Source organism: Festucalex cinctus, chromosome 12 (assembly GCF_051991245.1).
Source record: "Festucalex cinctus isolate MCC-2025b chromosome 12, RoL_Fcin_1.0, whole genome shotgun sequence".
In the NCBI taxonomy this organism is placed as follows: Eukaryota; Metazoa; Chordata; class Actinopteri; order Syngnathiformes; family Syngnathidae; genus Festucalex; species Festucalex cinctus.
The window spans coordinates 3,358,110-3,377,172 of NC_135422.1; the positions used below are offsets into that span (position 1 = coordinate 3,358,110).

The 19,063-nt window shown below is 37.8% G+C and overlaps 1 protein-coding gene across 1 annotated transcript in view; it reads left to right on the forward strand.

Annotated features, from left to right (window-relative positions):
- col12a1a (collagen, type XII, alpha 1a) overlaps positions 1-19,063 on the forward strand; it is a 74,723-nt gene that overhangs the window by 49,023 nt on the left and 6,637 nt on the right. The window contains exons 48-63 of the mRNA XM_077538721.1: positions 109-147; positions 254-392; positions 1,150-1,292; positions 1,625-1,734; positions 8,295-8,447; positions 8,687-8,764; positions 9,864-9,950; positions 11,140-11,193; positions 11,542-11,637; positions 12,522-12,575; positions 13,279-13,332; positions 14,505-14,558; positions 16,422-16,493; positions 16,575-16,610; positions 16,687-16,753; positions 17,661-17,843. Coding sequence (XP_077394847.1) covers positions 109-147; positions 254-392; positions 1,150-1,292; positions 1,625-1,734; positions 8,295-8,447; positions 8,687-8,764; positions 9,864-9,950; positions 11,140-11,193; positions 11,542-11,637; positions 12,522-12,575; positions 13,279-13,332; positions 14,505-14,558; positions 16,422-16,493; positions 16,575-16,610; positions 16,687-16,753; positions 17,661-17,843 — 1,419 coding nt within the window. The remainder of the gene's footprint in view (positions 1-108; positions 148-253; positions 393-1,149; positions 1,293-1,624; positions 1,735-8,294; positions 8,448-8,686; positions 8,765-9,863; positions 9,951-11,139; positions 11,194-11,541; positions 11,638-12,521; positions 12,576-13,278; positions 13,333-14,504; positions 14,559-16,421; positions 16,494-16,574; positions 16,611-16,686; positions 16,754-17,660; positions 17,844-19,063) is intronic.

Genomic DNA, 19,063 nt, shown 5'->3' on the forward strand with positions numbered 1-19,063 from the left:
TTCAAAATAAGATAATGCCCAGGGGTTAAGCCGAGACGTTTGGTCACCCTATTTCAACCCTTCCAATATATGTTTTCCAACCCTTTATCACTTTCTGTTTTCCTTTAGCTTGCCCTCTGATCTACATGAACGGGTACACCACACCCGGTAAGCGTCACATTGACTGATTGACCAACACACCTTGCTAGCATGACTAGCATATTTGCGGCGGCTTTCACTACTTGCCATGACTCTGTTGTTCGTCCATCTTCAGGATTCAGGATGCTGGAGGCTTTCAACATTACCGACCGCACATTCGCTGGTATGAATGGCGTGTCCATGGAGCCGGGCTCGTTCAACAGCTACATTGCCTACAGGCTACATAAGGATGCCTTCATAAACCAGCCCACCAAGTAAGAACGGGTGTAAAATCCTGTGTCTTTATTGATAATGATACTCGATTCCCCCTGAAGTCAAAGGGATTACGCAAGTCCACCATTGGCAATACAGCTTAATTGTTGTAGAATATGAAGCACAAGCTATATAACTTGGAAGAGCCTCTCTTCCTGTCCTGTTTTTAGTGAAACAACACTCACCCGTGGGCTAAAAATTGTGTGCTTTTAAGCAACTACAGAACTTCTAAAGAATAGTGTATTTATTTATATGCGTGGAATGGAAACAGTTTACGTTGTAGTCAGGAAGAGTGGATGGAAAATACTTTCAACATGTGAGTCATTTGCGTACAACCCAGAGGGGTACCTGGTAATCATTTAGCTTTTCAAGGTTTTTCTGTACCAGTCTTGTTTGTTCTATCTTTGAATTTTTGAACATTTGCTTCAATCAATCCAATCAATCAAACTTTATTTATAGAGCACCTTTCATACATTCAAAATGCAACTCAAAGTGCTGGACATCCATAATACAAAAAAAAACAAACAAAAGATCCAAAACCCAACAAAAACATGAAAACCACAACATGGCGGGGCACAGAAGTACCATGTAAGGAAAAGCACCCAGGAGGAGTTCATCCACAGTGAGATGGATGAAGACCAGCCATCCCTCTCACTGTGGAGGCTCCCCCATGAGAAAACACTGGAGCTAAAAACTACTACATAAAAAATTGATTGACCGTGTCTGCTTTTGATTCAAAACTATGCAATTCGTTAACAGGGAGATTCATCCAGATGGTCTCCCGCCATCCTACACCATCGTCCTCCTCTTCCGACTCCTACCTGACACATCTTCGGATCCTTTTGATATCTGGCAGATTGCGGACAAAAACAGCAACCCGGAGGTCGGGCTCACCATCAACCGTAAGGCTCCTCTTGCCGTTTGCCTCGGAAAGACGCTGTAGCAAATTAAACTTTGACATATCCGCTTAATTATGGATGGTAATGGGAACCAGGAAATGCATATAACTGTACTCTTCTCCGCTAATTTCGGATTTGGCTTCCTTGTGAGATTGGCATTTATTTTTCAATGAGTATCTTTTACCACTGTGTAACTGCACATGTGGTAAGTGCATGCAAATGATTAGGAGCACCCCCCCCCCAATCCATCTACCCCCATGTGTTCCCTATAGCGCCGTCTGTGCTTTTGCGTGCCGCTTCATCATAGCATTCATCAAAGCCTCCTTTCTTTCCAGCTTCAAGCAAAACAATCGCATTCTACAACAAGGACACCCGAGGAGAGATCCAGAAAGCCACATTTAATGAGGAACAAGTGAAGCGCATTTTCCACGGCAGTTTCCACAAGGTAAACACACGGCCCCATCCGTGAAGGGAAGAGGAAGGTACTGGTCCCAATCAGTGTCTTCATTTCAATTCACGGAGCGTTGAACCCCTCCTGTTAGCTTGGTTTCTCAGAAACGGCAATAACGTTCCCGGGTCCGTTTTGTCCCAGGCTATATTTAATGCATCTCAATAACATTATGAACCACGTTCATTGCAGATATTTCAAATGAACCATTTTTAAGTTTCATCATGAAACGCTACCATTCGTAGTTCTTTAACTTTGAAATGGGTCAGTTTGAACCGGGCTGTGTTTAATGTTCCGACACCACTCTGATAATGAAGTATAGCTCACGGTGAACAGTTTTTAATGCAAATGTCACAATGAACCTATTTGGTGATAAAGTTTCATCGCGGAAAACTACTCAATTTAAAATGGGTCAATTTGACCCAGGCAATGTTTAATATTCCAAAAATGTAACATTTACCGTATTTTCTGCACTATAAGGCGCACCTTCAATGAATGACATATTTTAAAACTTTTTCCATATATAAAGGCGCTACAGTAGAGGCTGGGGTTACGTTACGCATCCATTAGATGGTGCTGCGCTAAAGGGAATGTCAACAAAACAGTCAGATAGGTCAGTCAAACTTTATTAATAGATTACAAACCCGCTTTCTGACAACTCCATTCACTCCCAAAATGAATAAACAGCTGTTTTATTATTTTCTCTGAGGTCAAGTATTAGTATTAGCTAGCAATCCGATGCGTGTCACCGATCGTGCAGGGTCACCGATAGCGTCTTGACAGCGAGAATATTGATCCATATATAAGGGGCGCGTGGTCAGCTTTTGAAAAAAGTTAAGGCTCTTAGGTGCGCCTCATAATGCGGAAAATACGGAAATTGCAAATATGTCAAAGTGAATCATTTCAATTGAGAGGGTTCATAGCAAAAAACTTAATCATTTATCGTTTTCGGTATTAAAATGGGTCACTTTGACCCAGGGTATGTTTAATGCTCCTGTCGATGACACGTTTCAGAGCAAAAAAGAAAAACTAATTATTACACTATGGGTTCTCATTGCACGTATGTTGAAGTGAATCAATTCTTGTAGTCTGTTGATGTAAACACAAACCCAGTATATTGTTTGTTCCCTGCAAATATCTCCAAATATATCTATTTTTTTTTATCTTTTGGTGCCAAGTTCGATAGAGCAAAGCTAACATTTGTTCTTTAACTTGAAATTTGATCATTTTGACCCACAACATTACAGATGGTTAAATAATCTAAAACATTTTAGCTTAACCTCCAAAATCAGGCTTTTAAAAAAAAAAAAAAATTCCTTCCAAAAAGTCATTTGCAATCCATTATACAGCTGAGGTCTCATGTCCAAGCGGTATTTTAACATTCAATTACTTACTTGATGAACGAGCTTTGGAATTTATAAATACAATTTAAAAGAAATTCCTCAATTTCGCCAATCCAATAGCCACATGAGGACAGCGGAATATTCTGCAAGATGTTGAGTGATTTCCAAACCAATCAGCTCTGCACACAGGAGGCTGGATCGCCTTCTATTCTATTTGATTTGGATTGAACGTGAATTAGTCATGGCGCATTTAAGTACAACGTAAACAGTTTTGCAAACTCCTTTTTCAATCCAAAATGATCGCAGCTGCCCTGATGTCGTCATCTTCGACGGTATTGCACTAGTAGGAATTCAACTTTCCTTATTAGAAGAGTCGTTAAGAGAAGCCTGTCCTCTGAACAATCTGTCAAAACAAGTCATCAGTTGAACTAACCGCCTACGAGATTGTTTTTCTTTTTTTTTTTGACGAAACTTTTGTCTTCAGATCATTTGCCACTACATCAGGCCCGCTTGCTTGTGTATCATCTCTTGGGATGACTGAAATCAGATTGTATCAAATCCAAGCAAAACCGGCAGCGATTGTAAAACACGCACTGTTTTGTTTTAACTCAGCGGGCCGCTGGGATCACAACAATGAAACATCGCGTGTTTTCTTACTCGCGGCTTGTCCCTCGCTGCGGGGGGAAAATAGTCGTTTCATGTCCAGTTGCTTTTTTTACGGTTTTTATCCCAAAGACTAATATGGCGGTCCTCTAAAATGACTGAGCAAATAATGTTCAGGGGACCAATCCAATGGTAACATCCAATCATGTATGAATAATCTCGGTTGAGTGGGCCCTTGGAACTTCAACAGTCAGATTTTGAATAAATGCAAGTAGTAGAAATAGAATGATTCTTCTAGTAAATACTGTATTTCTAGTACATAAGTGCAAAAAGAAAACAAATTGATGAGTAATATTGAGGCGGCACGGTGGTTGACTGGTTAGCACGTCAGCCTCCCAGTTCTGAGGACTCGGGTTCGAGTCCAGGCTCCGACTTTCCTGGGTGGAGTTTGCATGTTCTCCCCGTGCCTTCGTGGGTCTTCTCCGGGTACTCCAGTCTCCTCCCACATTCCAATGACATGCATGGCAGGTTAATTTGGCGCTCTGAATTGTCCCTAAGTGTGCTTGTTCGTCTCTCTGTGCCCTGCGATTGGCTGGCAACCAGTCCAGGGTGTACCCCGCCTGAAGCCGGCTGAGATGGGCTCCAGCAACCCTTGTGAGGAATAAGCGGTCAAGAAAATGGATGGATAAATTTATATTGATATTTTTTTGTTCACTGTGAAAGTATACAGTATAATGAAATCAACACTGTGTGCTGTGAAATTTGGAATCCCAGTGTCATTATTTCGAAACCACAAACCTTAAATTGGGGGGGGATTTCATGAATGAATGAGACCCTGGAAAATGTTTGCTGGTGATTTAATGGCATCAGCGATGGGACAGCATAATTTCTATGTGTGAGCCCTCAGAGCGTGACCATGGTGGCGACTGTATTCCGAATGTACACTGGGTGGCTAGTTTGCGGCCCGGCGGTCTACCTAAGCCGCTTATTTACTGGATTGCTGACCGAGTGGCACTTCTCCATGCTTTGGCAGACCGTGCTGATGTGGTTTCTTGACACTTTGGCCACTAGAGTTACAGATTCACCTCATAGCGGAGGATGTATGGCGTCTGTGCGTGCTATGCCGTGAAAATGTGTAACGTAAAATACATGTGGGCTGATTAGGCTAAACCCTCCACTACATATTGCTGGCATCGAGGATTAGGGCCAGTGAAGAGAGAGGGGAAAAAAAGTTGGCAGAATTCTGACTTTATTCTTGAAATTTTAACTTTAAAGTGAGAGTTCTGACTTTAACTCTTTTACTGCCACACATTATGAAAAAAAAAACAAACTCCAGTGCCTTTTCGCCAATTACGAGCATTCATCAGATTCCATCAGATTCCGTCACATTTCATTGTAATTCCATGCACCAGCAGCTCATTGAAGAGAGACACAATGCTGCCATCTGCTGGCCACAGTTAGGCGGTGTTTTTGATTCCACAACCCATTGACCAGGCAGCGCTGCACTTAGACATTGGTCCGTCCATTTAAGAAAAAAAAACAAAAAAAAACAAAAAAAACGTAGATGACGTCATTTCACGTTTATGGCAGCATACATCTTAATTTTACTAATCGTTATTAAACGTTTTTGGCAGTCAAAGAGTTAATCTCAGAATTCTGACTTTAATCTCAGAATTCTGACTTTAAGGTGAGACTTGACAGCTAAGGCTTTTTGAAAGCACTTTCTAAATAAAGATGACTTGACTTGACTTGACTTCTGACTGTAAAGTGAAAGTAACAGTAGCACTAATGAAGTCAGAATTCTGACTTTAATCTGAATTTTCACTTTAAAGTCAGAATTCTGAGGATAAAGTCAGAGTTCTGGCGTTATTAGTGCTACTATTATTCTCACTTTAAAGTCAGAATGTTGAGATTAGAGTCAGAATTCTGACTGAAGTATGAATTCTCACTTTAAAGTCTGAATTCTGAGATTAAAGTCAGAATTAAGTTAGAATTCTGCCACACTTTTTTTTTTTTTTTTTTTTTATCTCTTCACTGGTCCTAATCCTCTTTGGCATCATAAACTCAAAACTACTTACGTCAAAATTTTATGAATTTCACATTTTCCCCACAAATCTATATTATTGGTTAGCCAGCAAGTGGTTGAACATACATGCCGTTTCTTGGTCACCTGAAAAATGATGATTTTGGAGGTATGAGGATTCCACCCGCCGCCAGTGATATGTGGTGTCATGTTTTGCTGATTTATATACAAAGATCGGTATCAGTCATGAGCCTCCCAGTTCTGAGGACTCGGGTTCGAGTCCAGGCTCCGGCCTTCCTGGGTGGAGTTTGCATGTTCTCCCCGTGCCTGCGCGGGTCTTCTCCGGGTACTCCGGTCTCCTCCCACATTCCAAAGACATGCGTGGCTGGTTAATTGGGTGCTCCGAATTGTCCGTGATTGGCTGGCAACCAATCCAGGGTGTACCCCGCCTACTGCCCAAAGCCGGCTGAGATAGGCTCCAGCGACCCTTGTGAGGAATAAGTGGTCAAGAGAATGGATGGATGTATCAGCCATGTTATTCTGTGTCAATGTCACAGCCTGACAGTCGCTTCCCCAGGCTGCCATTTTCGTCAAACGCATTTCCCCTCACTCATGTTTGCTTCTGCGTCAAGATTTTAGCCGAAATGCTGATATTTGAATAAATGTAGGTAGTGTTCAAATGTTCCAACCCCAAAAGTAATCCATCAGGCCTCAGACACTATTGTTCCATCGAAAAATGTAACTCAAAGTTGACCACAGACGTGTGTTTTGCCAATGAAACTGTAGATCTTTTGCTTCTCTCAACTTCGCTTTGAAGCAATACTATAAATCTAACTTTTAACTATTACGATAATAGTACGTTCCCAGTAATGGATAGTATAAACATTAGTAATCTCTGTAATAAATTTAAAAATAGCACAACTAAAACATTGTTTGAGTCCAACAACCACATTCAGAATTGTATGTATGTTGGTAGTGCTTCACCTTTATTGTACTTTTAAAGAGTCACCCTAAGGAAAAGGGAAAATACAGTATTTTAATTTTTGGTAAGGAGCACAATGTTCCTTTTATTTCTTGCTACCCAATCCTTTCAAGGCTTTTCATTTTTGTCATGTATTAAGAGTAATTTTATGTGGTTCGAATCCACCGCGCTGGGTCATCGAGTGCTTGCGTTTGGCTTTCCCCTCCCAACTTGTAAATAAAGAGCAACCCGGGTTTGAGAGGTCGTGGTCGACCGCTTGCTGAGCATGTGGGAAAGCTCTCAAGGATGACTTTTGCAGACGAGAGCCACGCTTCCCCTCTTGGGAACTCCCTGACTCCCACACTTGAGGGGTCGGAGTCCATAGCGAGGATGCTCATGCTAATCCACAAAAATAACGTCACTGTAAAACATTTAATTGTCTGTTATTTATCTTAGGATAGTTATTTCAAAATGACCTTTTTTTATTTATTGAATTTTGACACTTTTGGGCTTCCATAGATTTCAGCATATCAACAGTAATTGTTCACTGATTTCTGTAGTCTTTCGTGGCTACAACCAAAATAAGAAATATAAAATAACATCTGTTTTTACTTTGGAAAACAATGACCGAACCGGTAACATAGTAAAAAATCAACCCCACTTTTTTAAAGTACAAAAATGGAAAATGAAATAAAATACAATGAAAATAAATACAATATAAATACATAAATAAAAATAAAATATAAAAAATAAATATAAATAAAAATAAATAAATACAATAAAAATACAATTGAATGCAAAATTAAAATGATCTGATTAGTCAATTAATTGATTGAATAATTGATAGATTAAAAATTCTAAAAATATTCGATAATGACAGCACAAAGATCAAAATTTTGGTTCAAAACAACATCAGGATAAGAGTGTAGCCCACCCAAGTCCCAGATCCTAAGGAAGTAACGAGAGATTAGTTTCCAAGACCGCGCTTGTTAAGGTTTTGTAGAAAGGAATAATGTCTTGCTTATTGCACGATAAAGAAAACGTGTCTAACCGCTGAGTAGGGGAAAATGTGTTCTGGTGAAACGAAAGCTCGGTACGCCACAAATGATATAGTTTCGCGATGCCAAGCAAGGTCCTCCGGACGCAAATTGACGCTCAAAAAGTCATTCTGTATTGTTACACACACTGCAGGCTGCTGCCGGCTGGTCGTTTATTTCCTTCTGTTGTGCACCATTCATCAGCAAAGGCATCAAACGGGAGTTGTGTACTGAATCAGGAACCACTGGATGGTAATATCCGAGCGGCTAATCAACGCAGATTTGGAAAGTCTAAACAGTTTCCCGAAAGAAGCAATTACGTGGATTGACGTATGAGCGTCTTAAAAAGCTTAATACAAAAAAAGTTGAGAACGGTTCAGTGAGGTTGTTCTTTTCCTTAATTCTTTCATTTCCTTCACGTTGAAAAGGTCAGTAAGACCTCAGACAAATCCAAAGAAGGGAACGTCAAACCCATATTTTCAAAAATCCCTGCGCATTATCAAATGTTTGGTTTGTTTGGCAGCTGCGAAGTTTGAAAAAAAAGACGTAACGATGTGATGTGACACCCGTCCATCGTCTTCTACCAACAGCTCCACATCACCATCTCTCCAGAGAAGGTCAAGCTCAACTTGGACTGTCAAGAGGTGGGGGAGAAGCCCGTCAAGGCGGCCAGCAACATCACACTGGAGGGATTCGAAGTGCTTGGCAAGATGGCCCGGGCTGGGAGGAGGCAGTCTGCGACGGTAAGTGAAACAAGACTTTTTGCAAAACACATGTGCAAACGCATCTCATTTGGTTCACAGCTTCACTGAACAACTCGGAAAAAATTAATTCCCATATGTGTCTATGCTATGCATAGTAAAAAAAAAAAAAAAGAGCTCAGTTCCCAGTATTCCGCTGTCGGTTTTCACCACTGTGCATTGTCATCATGTATGGAAGCCATTTTTAACACCCGTCGATGTTTTCGTCTACCGCTGTTTAGTTCCAGCTCCAGATGTTCGATATTATCTGCAGCTTGAGCTGGATCAGCCGAGACAAATGCTGCGACCTGCCCGCCACGGTAAGTTTCTTTTGAAAAACACGAGTGTTCGATGACATGATCGTTAACTGGTTGGAACGCTCAAGTGCAACTTTGGAGGGATGTTTTTCTCAAAATGTCTCAGAATGTCTCTTTGCGTTACAAATTCGACTGTACTTCCATTGAAGTAAATGGAAACTTTGACAAAAAACAAACAAAAAAACTATAAAATCACCTGAATAACATTTTTTTTTTCCCCCAATGTGAAAATTTTTGTTTGGTGTTAAAATCTGCATAACACAGGGGGGATAACAAGGAACTATCATCTCTCAAAAAATAAAAATAAATAAAAATAAGGAACAATCATTTTTCACATTATTTTATTCAATCATATTATTGACTCTCATTGAGGATGGATACCAGCAAAAAATAAAAAATAAAAAAATAATAATAAATAAATAAATAAAAAAATAAAAAAAAGCTTTTTAACATTCACTACCTTTGACAAATATACTTGTATTTTTTAGAGCGGGGATAAATGGGGGCTAATCTGACTATGCTCCACTGTAAATGTCAAACTTGGAAACAACTTCACTGATGCGTAATCACCGGTAGATGACATCATTGCCCCATTTTATACCAAATAAACACAGTTTCAGAGTCCATGGGAGAAATGGCTGTATTTTGGCAAACCTACATTTTTCTACTGACAATTATAAAAGAACGGGACGGGACAAAATGTAGGGAATCTATTCTGTTATTTGGTAGATTCGGCTTATATATAATTATTGAACGTAATATCACATGGGTATTGAAAATTTTGAAATTTTCTAAAATGGCTGGCAGTGAATGAGTTCAGGGCGATTTTGAGGGGGTTAGCCACAGGATTTTTATGCTAGTTTGAAAATGAGCGTTATAGATCTAGCAATTAAACACATTTGTTAAGATTCTGTTCAGGAGTATGCATACACACATTTTTTCAATTATACTCCCCAATTTCCATTGATTGTGAGGTTTTGCAGCACGACCACTCTCTGATTCTCTGATGAGGATGAAGCAATCTTGATGGCAACACCGCTAATTACTGGTCTTACCTACACGTGTATTTCCCTCTTCTAATCCTTTTTTCTTTTGTTTGCAGCGAGATGAGGCAAAGTGCCCGTCCCTCCCCCACTCCTGCACATGCACACAGGACAGCATCGGCCCCCAGGGGCCTCCCGGCCCTTCGGTAAAGTCACACTGTTCTTCTGTCCTGTCTTCATCTCTTCTACTGCTGATAAAATAGTGTTTGTGCGGGACATTAAAAAGCATTGCAAGTCATTAAATGGATTTTTGATCAAATTAAGGCTTTAAATACAATTAAAAAAGCTTTAAATATAATGTCCACGCTCATTAAAATGTAGATACAATTGATGTAAAACAAAAAAAACAAAAAAAACTGCTTCATTTTACATCCAGCATTGTGCAACATAATTTAGCAATAATAAATGTAATAAAAAATATGTATTTGTGACAAGTTGTAATTTACAATGAACAATATGGCCTGGAGTCCAATTGCTCTGAATTTGAAAAGAAAAATGCACTGTAACTGTCACTAATGTCCAACATGAAACACAAATGCCACCTAGTGGCAGAAAAAAAATTACCTCAACACAAATCGATGACGAGTGTTTCACAATCCTTTCAACTGTTTAGTATGTATTTTCAACTTCAAATTACTTTATGAATTACTGAATTACTGAATCAGTGAACTACAAGATACAACCAAATTTGTATTTGGTAACTAGTGTGGAAAAACTTAGAACAGATATAATGTGCGATTAATTTGTGATTAATCACAAGTTAACTGTAGAAATCATGTGATCAATTAAACTAAATGATAGCTCTAATATATAAACAGCATGCATGCATGTGTGCGTGTGCATGTGCTTGTGCGTGTATATGCAGTGCGACGTGGGCATTGACTTATGTTGTATTAAAAACGGCTATAAAAAGCATTAAAATAGGTTTGCTGATACTGACAAAAAACCCTGTAAAACATTCTCTCATACATCACATATGTTATGACAATGATGACAATGCCATCGATTCCTATGATGGCGCGACCATAAAGAGCAGCTCGACGTTTGCCTGCGATACAGTTTGATCTCCAGAAGTCTGAGGATGTCCCTCGCCTCAGGAGATGTTTTCTTTTCCTCCGAGGAGAGCAATTGAGCACGCAATGAAATGTTGGTTTCGTCGGGTAGCGTCAAAAGATAAATGCCTGTCGGAAAAAAAAAACGACTGGATAATGTGCGCTCGTAAGCCCACTCATCTCGTGCGAAGATCATTTATATGGCTGTGCATTTCGGGGCTGTTGGAATCCACTGCTGTCGTTGCACTCACACTGTGTTCTTTCGATCGCTTTGCCTTTCCAGGGCGGCCCGGGATCTAAGGGACCGCGTGGAGATCGAGGCGACCCGGGCAAGCCTGTGAGCGAAACCTTTGATTCACTTTTCACATCTTGTCGTGTTTTTACAGTCATTTATGTTTTCAAGTCAACAACAACAACAAAAAAAGCCTGTTACGAAGACAATTCCCAGATTTGAAACACATACTTGTGATTTTCCAGGAGCAGTTGATAGTATGCTTTGCAACAATATGTTCAATCACAACAGAAGGAGCAACATCTGAATGTAGTTACGGCTGTTTATTCTCATTCAGCTTGGCCTCAGATGGAGATGGAGGATCTTCAATACTCAAACGACAAACCGATGTTGACAGTTTCCTATTATCAAGTGAAATATCTGATCAATTGGTTGTGCTGTGCATCTCGGCAGGGCCCAGTGGGGTCACGCGGTGATCCTGGACTTGTCGGCCCAATGGGACCACCAGGTCCTCAAGGTCCAAATGGACTGTCTCTTCCTGGATCACCTGTAAGTTCACGTACACACACAAAAAAAAAAAAAATAAAAAAAAAAAAAGTTATCTGCAACATGTATATCAAACTTTATTTATATAGCACCGTTCATACATTCAAATGCAACTCAAAGTGCTAAACGATTAAAACACGCACACCGACAGACATGCAAATCACAACATGGCGGGGCACAGAAGAACCCTGTGAGGAAAGGCACTCAGGAAGAGTTCATCCATACTGAGAGGGATGAAGTATAGGGCTGTGCAATGAATCGAAATTCTATTACAATTTCAATTATTACATTCCACAATTACAAAATCAGCATAATCGTAAACAAACAAAAAATAAACATTAATAATAATAATAAAAAAAGAATTCTTTAAATGTGTACATTTGCACCTTTTAAAATTTGTAAAATGTAATAAGTATATGTAATAAGTTTGGTTTCATCCAAAAAAAGTTGCATAATTATTGTGTTTCAAAGAATTTTATTTGTCTTAAAATGTCTTCATTTGTTTTCTACTTTTTCAACTTTTGTTTTGTACCACAAAAATGCACAGTGCAACATGCTGCACTCCAATTTCAAGTTTTTGTCATCATAAATAAATAAATATAGATTATTATGAATACATATTATTATAAAGTCTGTTTGTTTGTTTGGTCCCAAAGGAACCTACGGTTAAAAAAAAAAAAAAAAAAAAACTACATAAAAATGATTTAAAAAAATAATGTACATTAAAAAAAACAAAAAACAAACAAACATTTGAATAATCATGATTTCCAAAAGTAATTGTGATTATTATTTTTTCCATAATCCAACAGCCCTATGTATATATTATATTACCCTCAATGGTCAGGATGTATAATCCAAAATAAAAACAAGCATTTCTCTACATTCAGGGTCGCCCCGGACCAAAGGGAGATCGTGGAGACTCCGGCCTAGCTGGCCTGCAAGTAAGTATACCCCCCATTTTTCTTCTTGTGGTTTCTGAACAAAAAGTAAGAAAGCATTCATGGAGAGAATTGCCGCTCCGGGAGCTCGGATTCAGTTGACACGGCAAGCATGGAAACCACACTCAAGAGTGGAAGGATTAGCCTCCATCCTCGGGGACACCCGCACGCTCAAAAGGGGGGAGTGATGATTGACAAACGGTAGAACGGTGATTACAGTTCAATTATTAAGTGTGGAGTCCGGTTACAAAACGGGAAAAAATGGGAATGGAACATATTCTTTTCTTTACTTTGTAACCCAAGATAATACAAAAAAAAAATGTGAACTTAACATTGAGTTGATCTTCGTGATCATATTGCTTCATATCGCATTTGGAGATTGACATTGAAGTATAATGTACATAACACTGGATTGGAATTTGGACTTTCTTACCATTCAACTGTGGTTAAAAAGAATGAATTGTTTTTCTGTATACCATCATTAATACGCACGGATATCATATGTTGATAACATTATCAACTGCGTTGAGTCTGAACTTAGTATGTCGACTTTGGCACAATATCTGAGAAAATGTAGTATTTTATTTTTTTTTGTATCTTTATAGTCCATTTGAGCAGAGTTATTTGCTAACAGCATGAAAAGTTTGTTCCTGATCATTGCACATTGATTGACTGTGTCTGCTTTTTTTTTTTTTTTTTCTGGCAGGGTTCTCCCGGACCACGCGGTCCTCTGGGCGCTGTTGGACTAAGCGGAGCGCGGGTATGTACACAACGTTCATTTATTTGATGTTGATCGCAAACTTACTCAACCCGCTGTATACACAAAAAATTTTTGTTGTAATGACACACAGCATGTTCTAACTTGTCAGCAGCAATATTCAAGGTACTAATTTATACAAAAAAAAAAAAAAAAAAAAAAAAAAAAGCATTGGTGTCCAAACTACGGCCCGGGGGCCATTTGCGGCCGCCGTCCATTTTTCAGTGGCCCGCGACATATGCTAAAAAGGGCATTTAACTCAGTTCAAATAAAATAAACAAAACTAAAATGTTTGGAGATGGTCAAAGTAAGAAGGAAGGTTATCAAAAAAACTGGTGCCATTAAAGGTTATTTTAGTTAACTAAAACTAATGAAAAAACAAAAACTAAAATTCAAAAAAACAATATTGTTACCAAAATAAAATAAAAACGAAAATGCTTCTTAAAAAACGAAAACTAACTGAAACTACATTTTATATTTACAAAACTAACTAAAACTAACTATAATTATAGCAAAAAATGTCATTCGTTTTAGTCTTTGGTAATTAATTTAATGCATGAGTCTTTGGGGATGATTTTAAGTGTGATTTTTAGTCAATTAATTTTGATATGAACCGGAATAATGAAAGTGTGAAAGGATGTCACACAGAAGTGACGTCATCTAGCAGCAGCCAATAGAAAAGCACCAAAAGATGATGTTGCTCCCATGCTGTTTTTTAAATATTGCGCACAAGTAATATACATTTAAAAAATAATAATAATACTAATACTGAAACTAACACTAAACTAAAACTAAGCATTTTTAAAGAACTAAACTAATAAAAACTAACAGAACCACCCTGAAAACTAATAAAAACTAACTAAAATGAAAAATTCCAAAACTATAATAACCCAACTGCCATATTACAAATAAATTGGTTTATATACTGTAGCATTTTTCTAAATATGCAAAAGCACAAATAAATTATTTGTACAATGTTTAGGACTAAACACAATTTCTCTTCATCACATGATGTGGCCCTTGCGTCCTTCCGATTTTCTGTATGTGGCCCTCAAATGAAAAAGTTTGCACACCCCTGGACTAAAGACTGAAATCAATACAAAGTCATGACACTGATGTATCGCTTGTCGAGCGTCCCCAGTGTGTTGTAGCTCACGTATGTTGTTTCTACGCAGGGGCCACCAGGAAAGGACGGACCATCTGGACCCAGAGGCCCGCCGGGGCCAATGGTAAGTGTGTGTGGTGCATTAAATGGGCTTTAAAAAAAAATATATATATATATATATTGATGCGCAAACATTGCTTTTCTACTGTCGTCTCGTCATACTTGTGCCGCCACGATGATTCTGCAATGGATCCTCCCGTTTCTTTCCCTTGCGGTTATGGGATGTCTGAATGTCATTAATCCAGCTCTGCTGTGGACAGGCGTCATGCCAACATACAATAAATAAACAAAATGTGCATCTCATGAGTGCGACGAGCAGAGGATGTTTTGACATGCGTTTGTTTTCCATCTCCATTTCGAGCCCTTGGCAACATTGGTCCTCTAATGCACTTGTTAGCATGGGAGATCATTATTCAAATTAATTCATGCAACAGTTAATGTGGAAACGGACTTAATACCAGAGGTGGAAAGTTAGTCACACACGTGTGCAAGTCTCAAGTTCGTTCGGTTTCAAGCAAATCTCAAGTTACTGCGGCAAAACTAAAACAAGTCAAGTCTCCACAGAATTTCAAGCAAGTCGTAAGTCAAGCCATAAAAGTTGGGATGTCTCACAAAATATATTGTACTGATAATAAAATTAGTATTTTTTTTCAACTTATAATAACACAAAAAAAAGTATTCTTACGCTTATAAAAGTCAAATGATCAAGTGATTATGAAATAAAACGCACATATAGAGAAAGTGGATGGATGGATGGATGGATGGATGGATGGATTGACGGCTATACACGTCAAACTGGGGCCGTGCAATTAATCGAAATTCAATTATAATTTCAATTTGTATTAATATTTTTTTATTTGTTTTTTTATGTTTAAAAATTGTCTTGTTTTCTCCCAAAAAATAAATAAATAATTTAAATAAATAAATAAATTAACTCATTCAGTGCCATTGACGGCTATAAACGTCAAACTAGGGCCGTGCAATTAATCGAAATTCAATTATAATTTCAATTATTACACTCCACAATTACAAAATCAGCATAATCACAAACTAAAAAGATTCTTGAGTTGTTTAAATTTATACATTTGCACCTTTTTTTTTTTACATTTTAAAATAACTAATTTGATCAATTTTGTTTCATCCAAAAGGAACTTGCATAAATATAGTGTTTCAAATAATTTTATTTGTCTTAATATTTTTGTATTTGTTTTTTATGTTTAAAAACTTTCTTGTTTTCTACCAAAAAAATAAATAAAAATAAATACATTAAATAAATAAATAAATTAACTCATTCAGTGCCATTGACGGCTATAAACGTCAAACTAGGGCCGTGCAATTAATCGAAATTCAATTATAATTTCAATTATTACACTCCACAATTACAAAATCAGCATAATCACAAACTGAAAAGATTCTTGAGGTGTTTAAATGTATACATTTGCACCTTTTTTTTAAAAAAATTTTAAAATAACTAATTTGATCAATTTTGTTTCATCCAAAAGGAACTTGCATAAATATAGTGTTTCAAATAATTTAATTTGTCTTAATATTTTTGTATTTGTTTAATTTTGTACCAAAAAATAAAAAATAAAAAATAAAGTGCTCAACAGCAACAGTGCATATGCTGCACTCCAACTTTCACGTTTTTGCCAACATAAATAAATATATATTATTATAAATTCTGTTTGGTCCAAAACTTAATTATAGTGTTTCTATTTTTTTTAAATTTGGTCCTAATATTTTTAAACGCTTAAACATTTTCTTGTTTTGTGCCAACAAAATAATCGTGATTTCAACAATTGCCAAAATAATCCTGATTATTATTTTTTTCCCCATAATCGAGCAGCCATACGTCAAAGATCCATTTTTACTGGGCTGGCAGTGAATGAGTTAATGATATATCACCGTTTTCTTTGTCCCTCTTCAGGGAAATCCCGGCACTCCAGGTGTACCAGGAGTTACAGGCAAACCAGGAAAACCAGGAGACGCGGGACGCCCGGTATCTGACGACAAAACAATCGAAGGATCGTTTTTAGTGCTTGATGTAAACATAAACATGTGATATTCCTCTCATTAACAGGGTCCCGTTGGCATTAAAGGAGAAAAGGGCGAGCGGGTATGTACACCTTCTTTGAATCAGTCATTTACGACCGTCACTGTCACATTGATTTCATCCAACTTTGTGTTTCCAGGGAGACTTTGCATCCCAAAACATGATGCGTTCCATTGCGAGACAAGTTTGCGAACAGCTTGTGAACAGTGAGCAAAACATTTCTACACCCTTATCATTTATTTTTTATTTTTTTTTAACTCATTCACTCCCTCCCAGCCATTTTCACATTTCGCAATCCCGTTCGCTCCCGGCTCTTTTACTGGATTTTGCAAGGCCCACAGAATATTGTGTTCTATGGCTATCAAAAGAAAAATTAAAGTCTCTTCTTGCATCAGGAAAAAAAAAAGTATGTTTCTATCTGTTTCCGTTTTGCAGCAATTAGCATTAGAAGAGAGCTAAGTTTCATCAGTTTTTGCAAATCTATTTAAAATTGTAAGTAATTTAGCTTTTTTTTCTACATGGCCCTGGTTGATCTCCTTTGCTCTGCTTCCACCTGCTGGCCGTTTGTGTACCATTTCTGCAACCGTTCTTTGCAGTTGAGAGGCTGCATCAAAGCCTTCTGTATGCTCTAGCATAAAAAAAACCTCCAAAAAACATATAAATACGTCTTTGGGACACTTAGAACATTAAAAAAACGTATTTATACGTTATTGGGAGTAAATGAGTTAATAAATGCTTAGTTTTAGTTTAGTTTTAGTTAGTTTCAGTATTAGTTTTAGTTTTTAAAAGAAATGTGTATTACTTGTGCGCAATATTTAAAAAACAACATTGGAGCGACTTCATCTGAAGGTGCTTTTCTATTGGCTGCTGCTAGATGACATCACTTCTGTTGATATCAAAATAAATCTACTTAAAATCACATTTAAAATCATCCCCAATCAAATATATCAAATAAAATCATAAAATGAAGGAAATTTTTGCTATAATTATAGCATTTATGTTATCTATAGCATTATATTATTTATGTTTTTTATAATTAACATAAAATGTAGTTTTTCGTTTTTCAGAAAGAATGATCGTCCCACTCTTAACACGTTTTCTTATTTGTTCCAGGTCAGATGAGCAGAATTGATCAGATGCTCAACCAGATTCCTTCCGGTTACCGTAGCAACAATCCAGGGCCACCTGGTCCAACTGGCCCAGCCGGCGAACCGGGAGCCCGCGGAGAGCCCGGACAAACCGGACGACCCGGCTTCCCAGGAGGTCCCGGTTTACCTGGAAGTCAAGGAGAAAGAGGTACTTGAGCTGTTCTGCCAAGATTCGCTCCATACAAGTCGAGTTTAAGCTCACGCTAATTGTGAATGGATTACGTAAGAGGCGGGTGTCGTCTGCACCTGGTTCAACGTAACTCCTTTCCATATGTGAGCTTTCAAGGGGAAATCAACCCAAAAATGTTCTATGGGTCCCCATTTGTATAAACATGGCGTTAGTGTAATATGAGTTAAGCAGTAAAATCTCCCCCTATTTTTATCCCTCTGAGAAGGCGGCCATATTGCCACTTGCTGTCGACTGAAAATGACATCACCGTTGCTCAGGGTAACAAACAATTACGGCTCGCCTGTTTTCTTAGTTTGAACATGTGACATTCGGAAGCTGAGCCGTGATTGGTCGTTATCTGAGCCCCGAGCAACTGTGATGTCATTTTCAATTGACAGTAAGTGTTAAAATGGCCGCCCTATGAGATGGATAAAAATGGGTGGAGTTTGCTGCTAAACTCATGTTCCGCAAACGCAATGTTAATCATGTTTAGACTTAGTAGGGGCACATAGAACTAGGGGTGTCCTGATCTAATATTGATATCAGATATCGGATCCCCCCCCCCCACCCCTTAAAACAGTATTGGATTATATCGGTATACATCCATAATCTCCGCTCTTTAATTTTTTAATTCAAATAATTTATTTTAATGTTATAAGTCATGAATTAATTTTGTATTTATTTTATTCAAGAGTCGTATTCTCATGTCTGCGGTTGAATTTGTGTAACCCATTTTGTTTGGAATAAATGGTACATATTTTTGACTATGGTTTTGTTTGAATAGTATCGCCTGATCAAGTCTTTTCTAACTAGAGCTGTCAAACGATTACATTTTTTTTAAAATCAGATTAATCACATCTTAGAATATTGATTAATCATGATTACTTACTTAATTAAAAAAGATTTTATATCAACATTTTTTGCCTGCTACATTTGAAGAGCATCTGCTATGTGTTAATTTTTTTTTTTTCCGATATTTTACGTAATGAGGACGTCTTCAACATTTTATTTTTTATTTTTTAACTGCAGACTCTCATCCTACTCTTTTTCTAATCAGTTGCATAATATAAATTGCGGGGGGGGGGTGATGACCCCAATAGCTTGACATGAACAAATCTTCTGACTGTCATAAGCAAAAATTTATGAAATGCTTTACTTTAATGTATCTAGTCATGTTTATTGCTCAAGCACAACCTTTA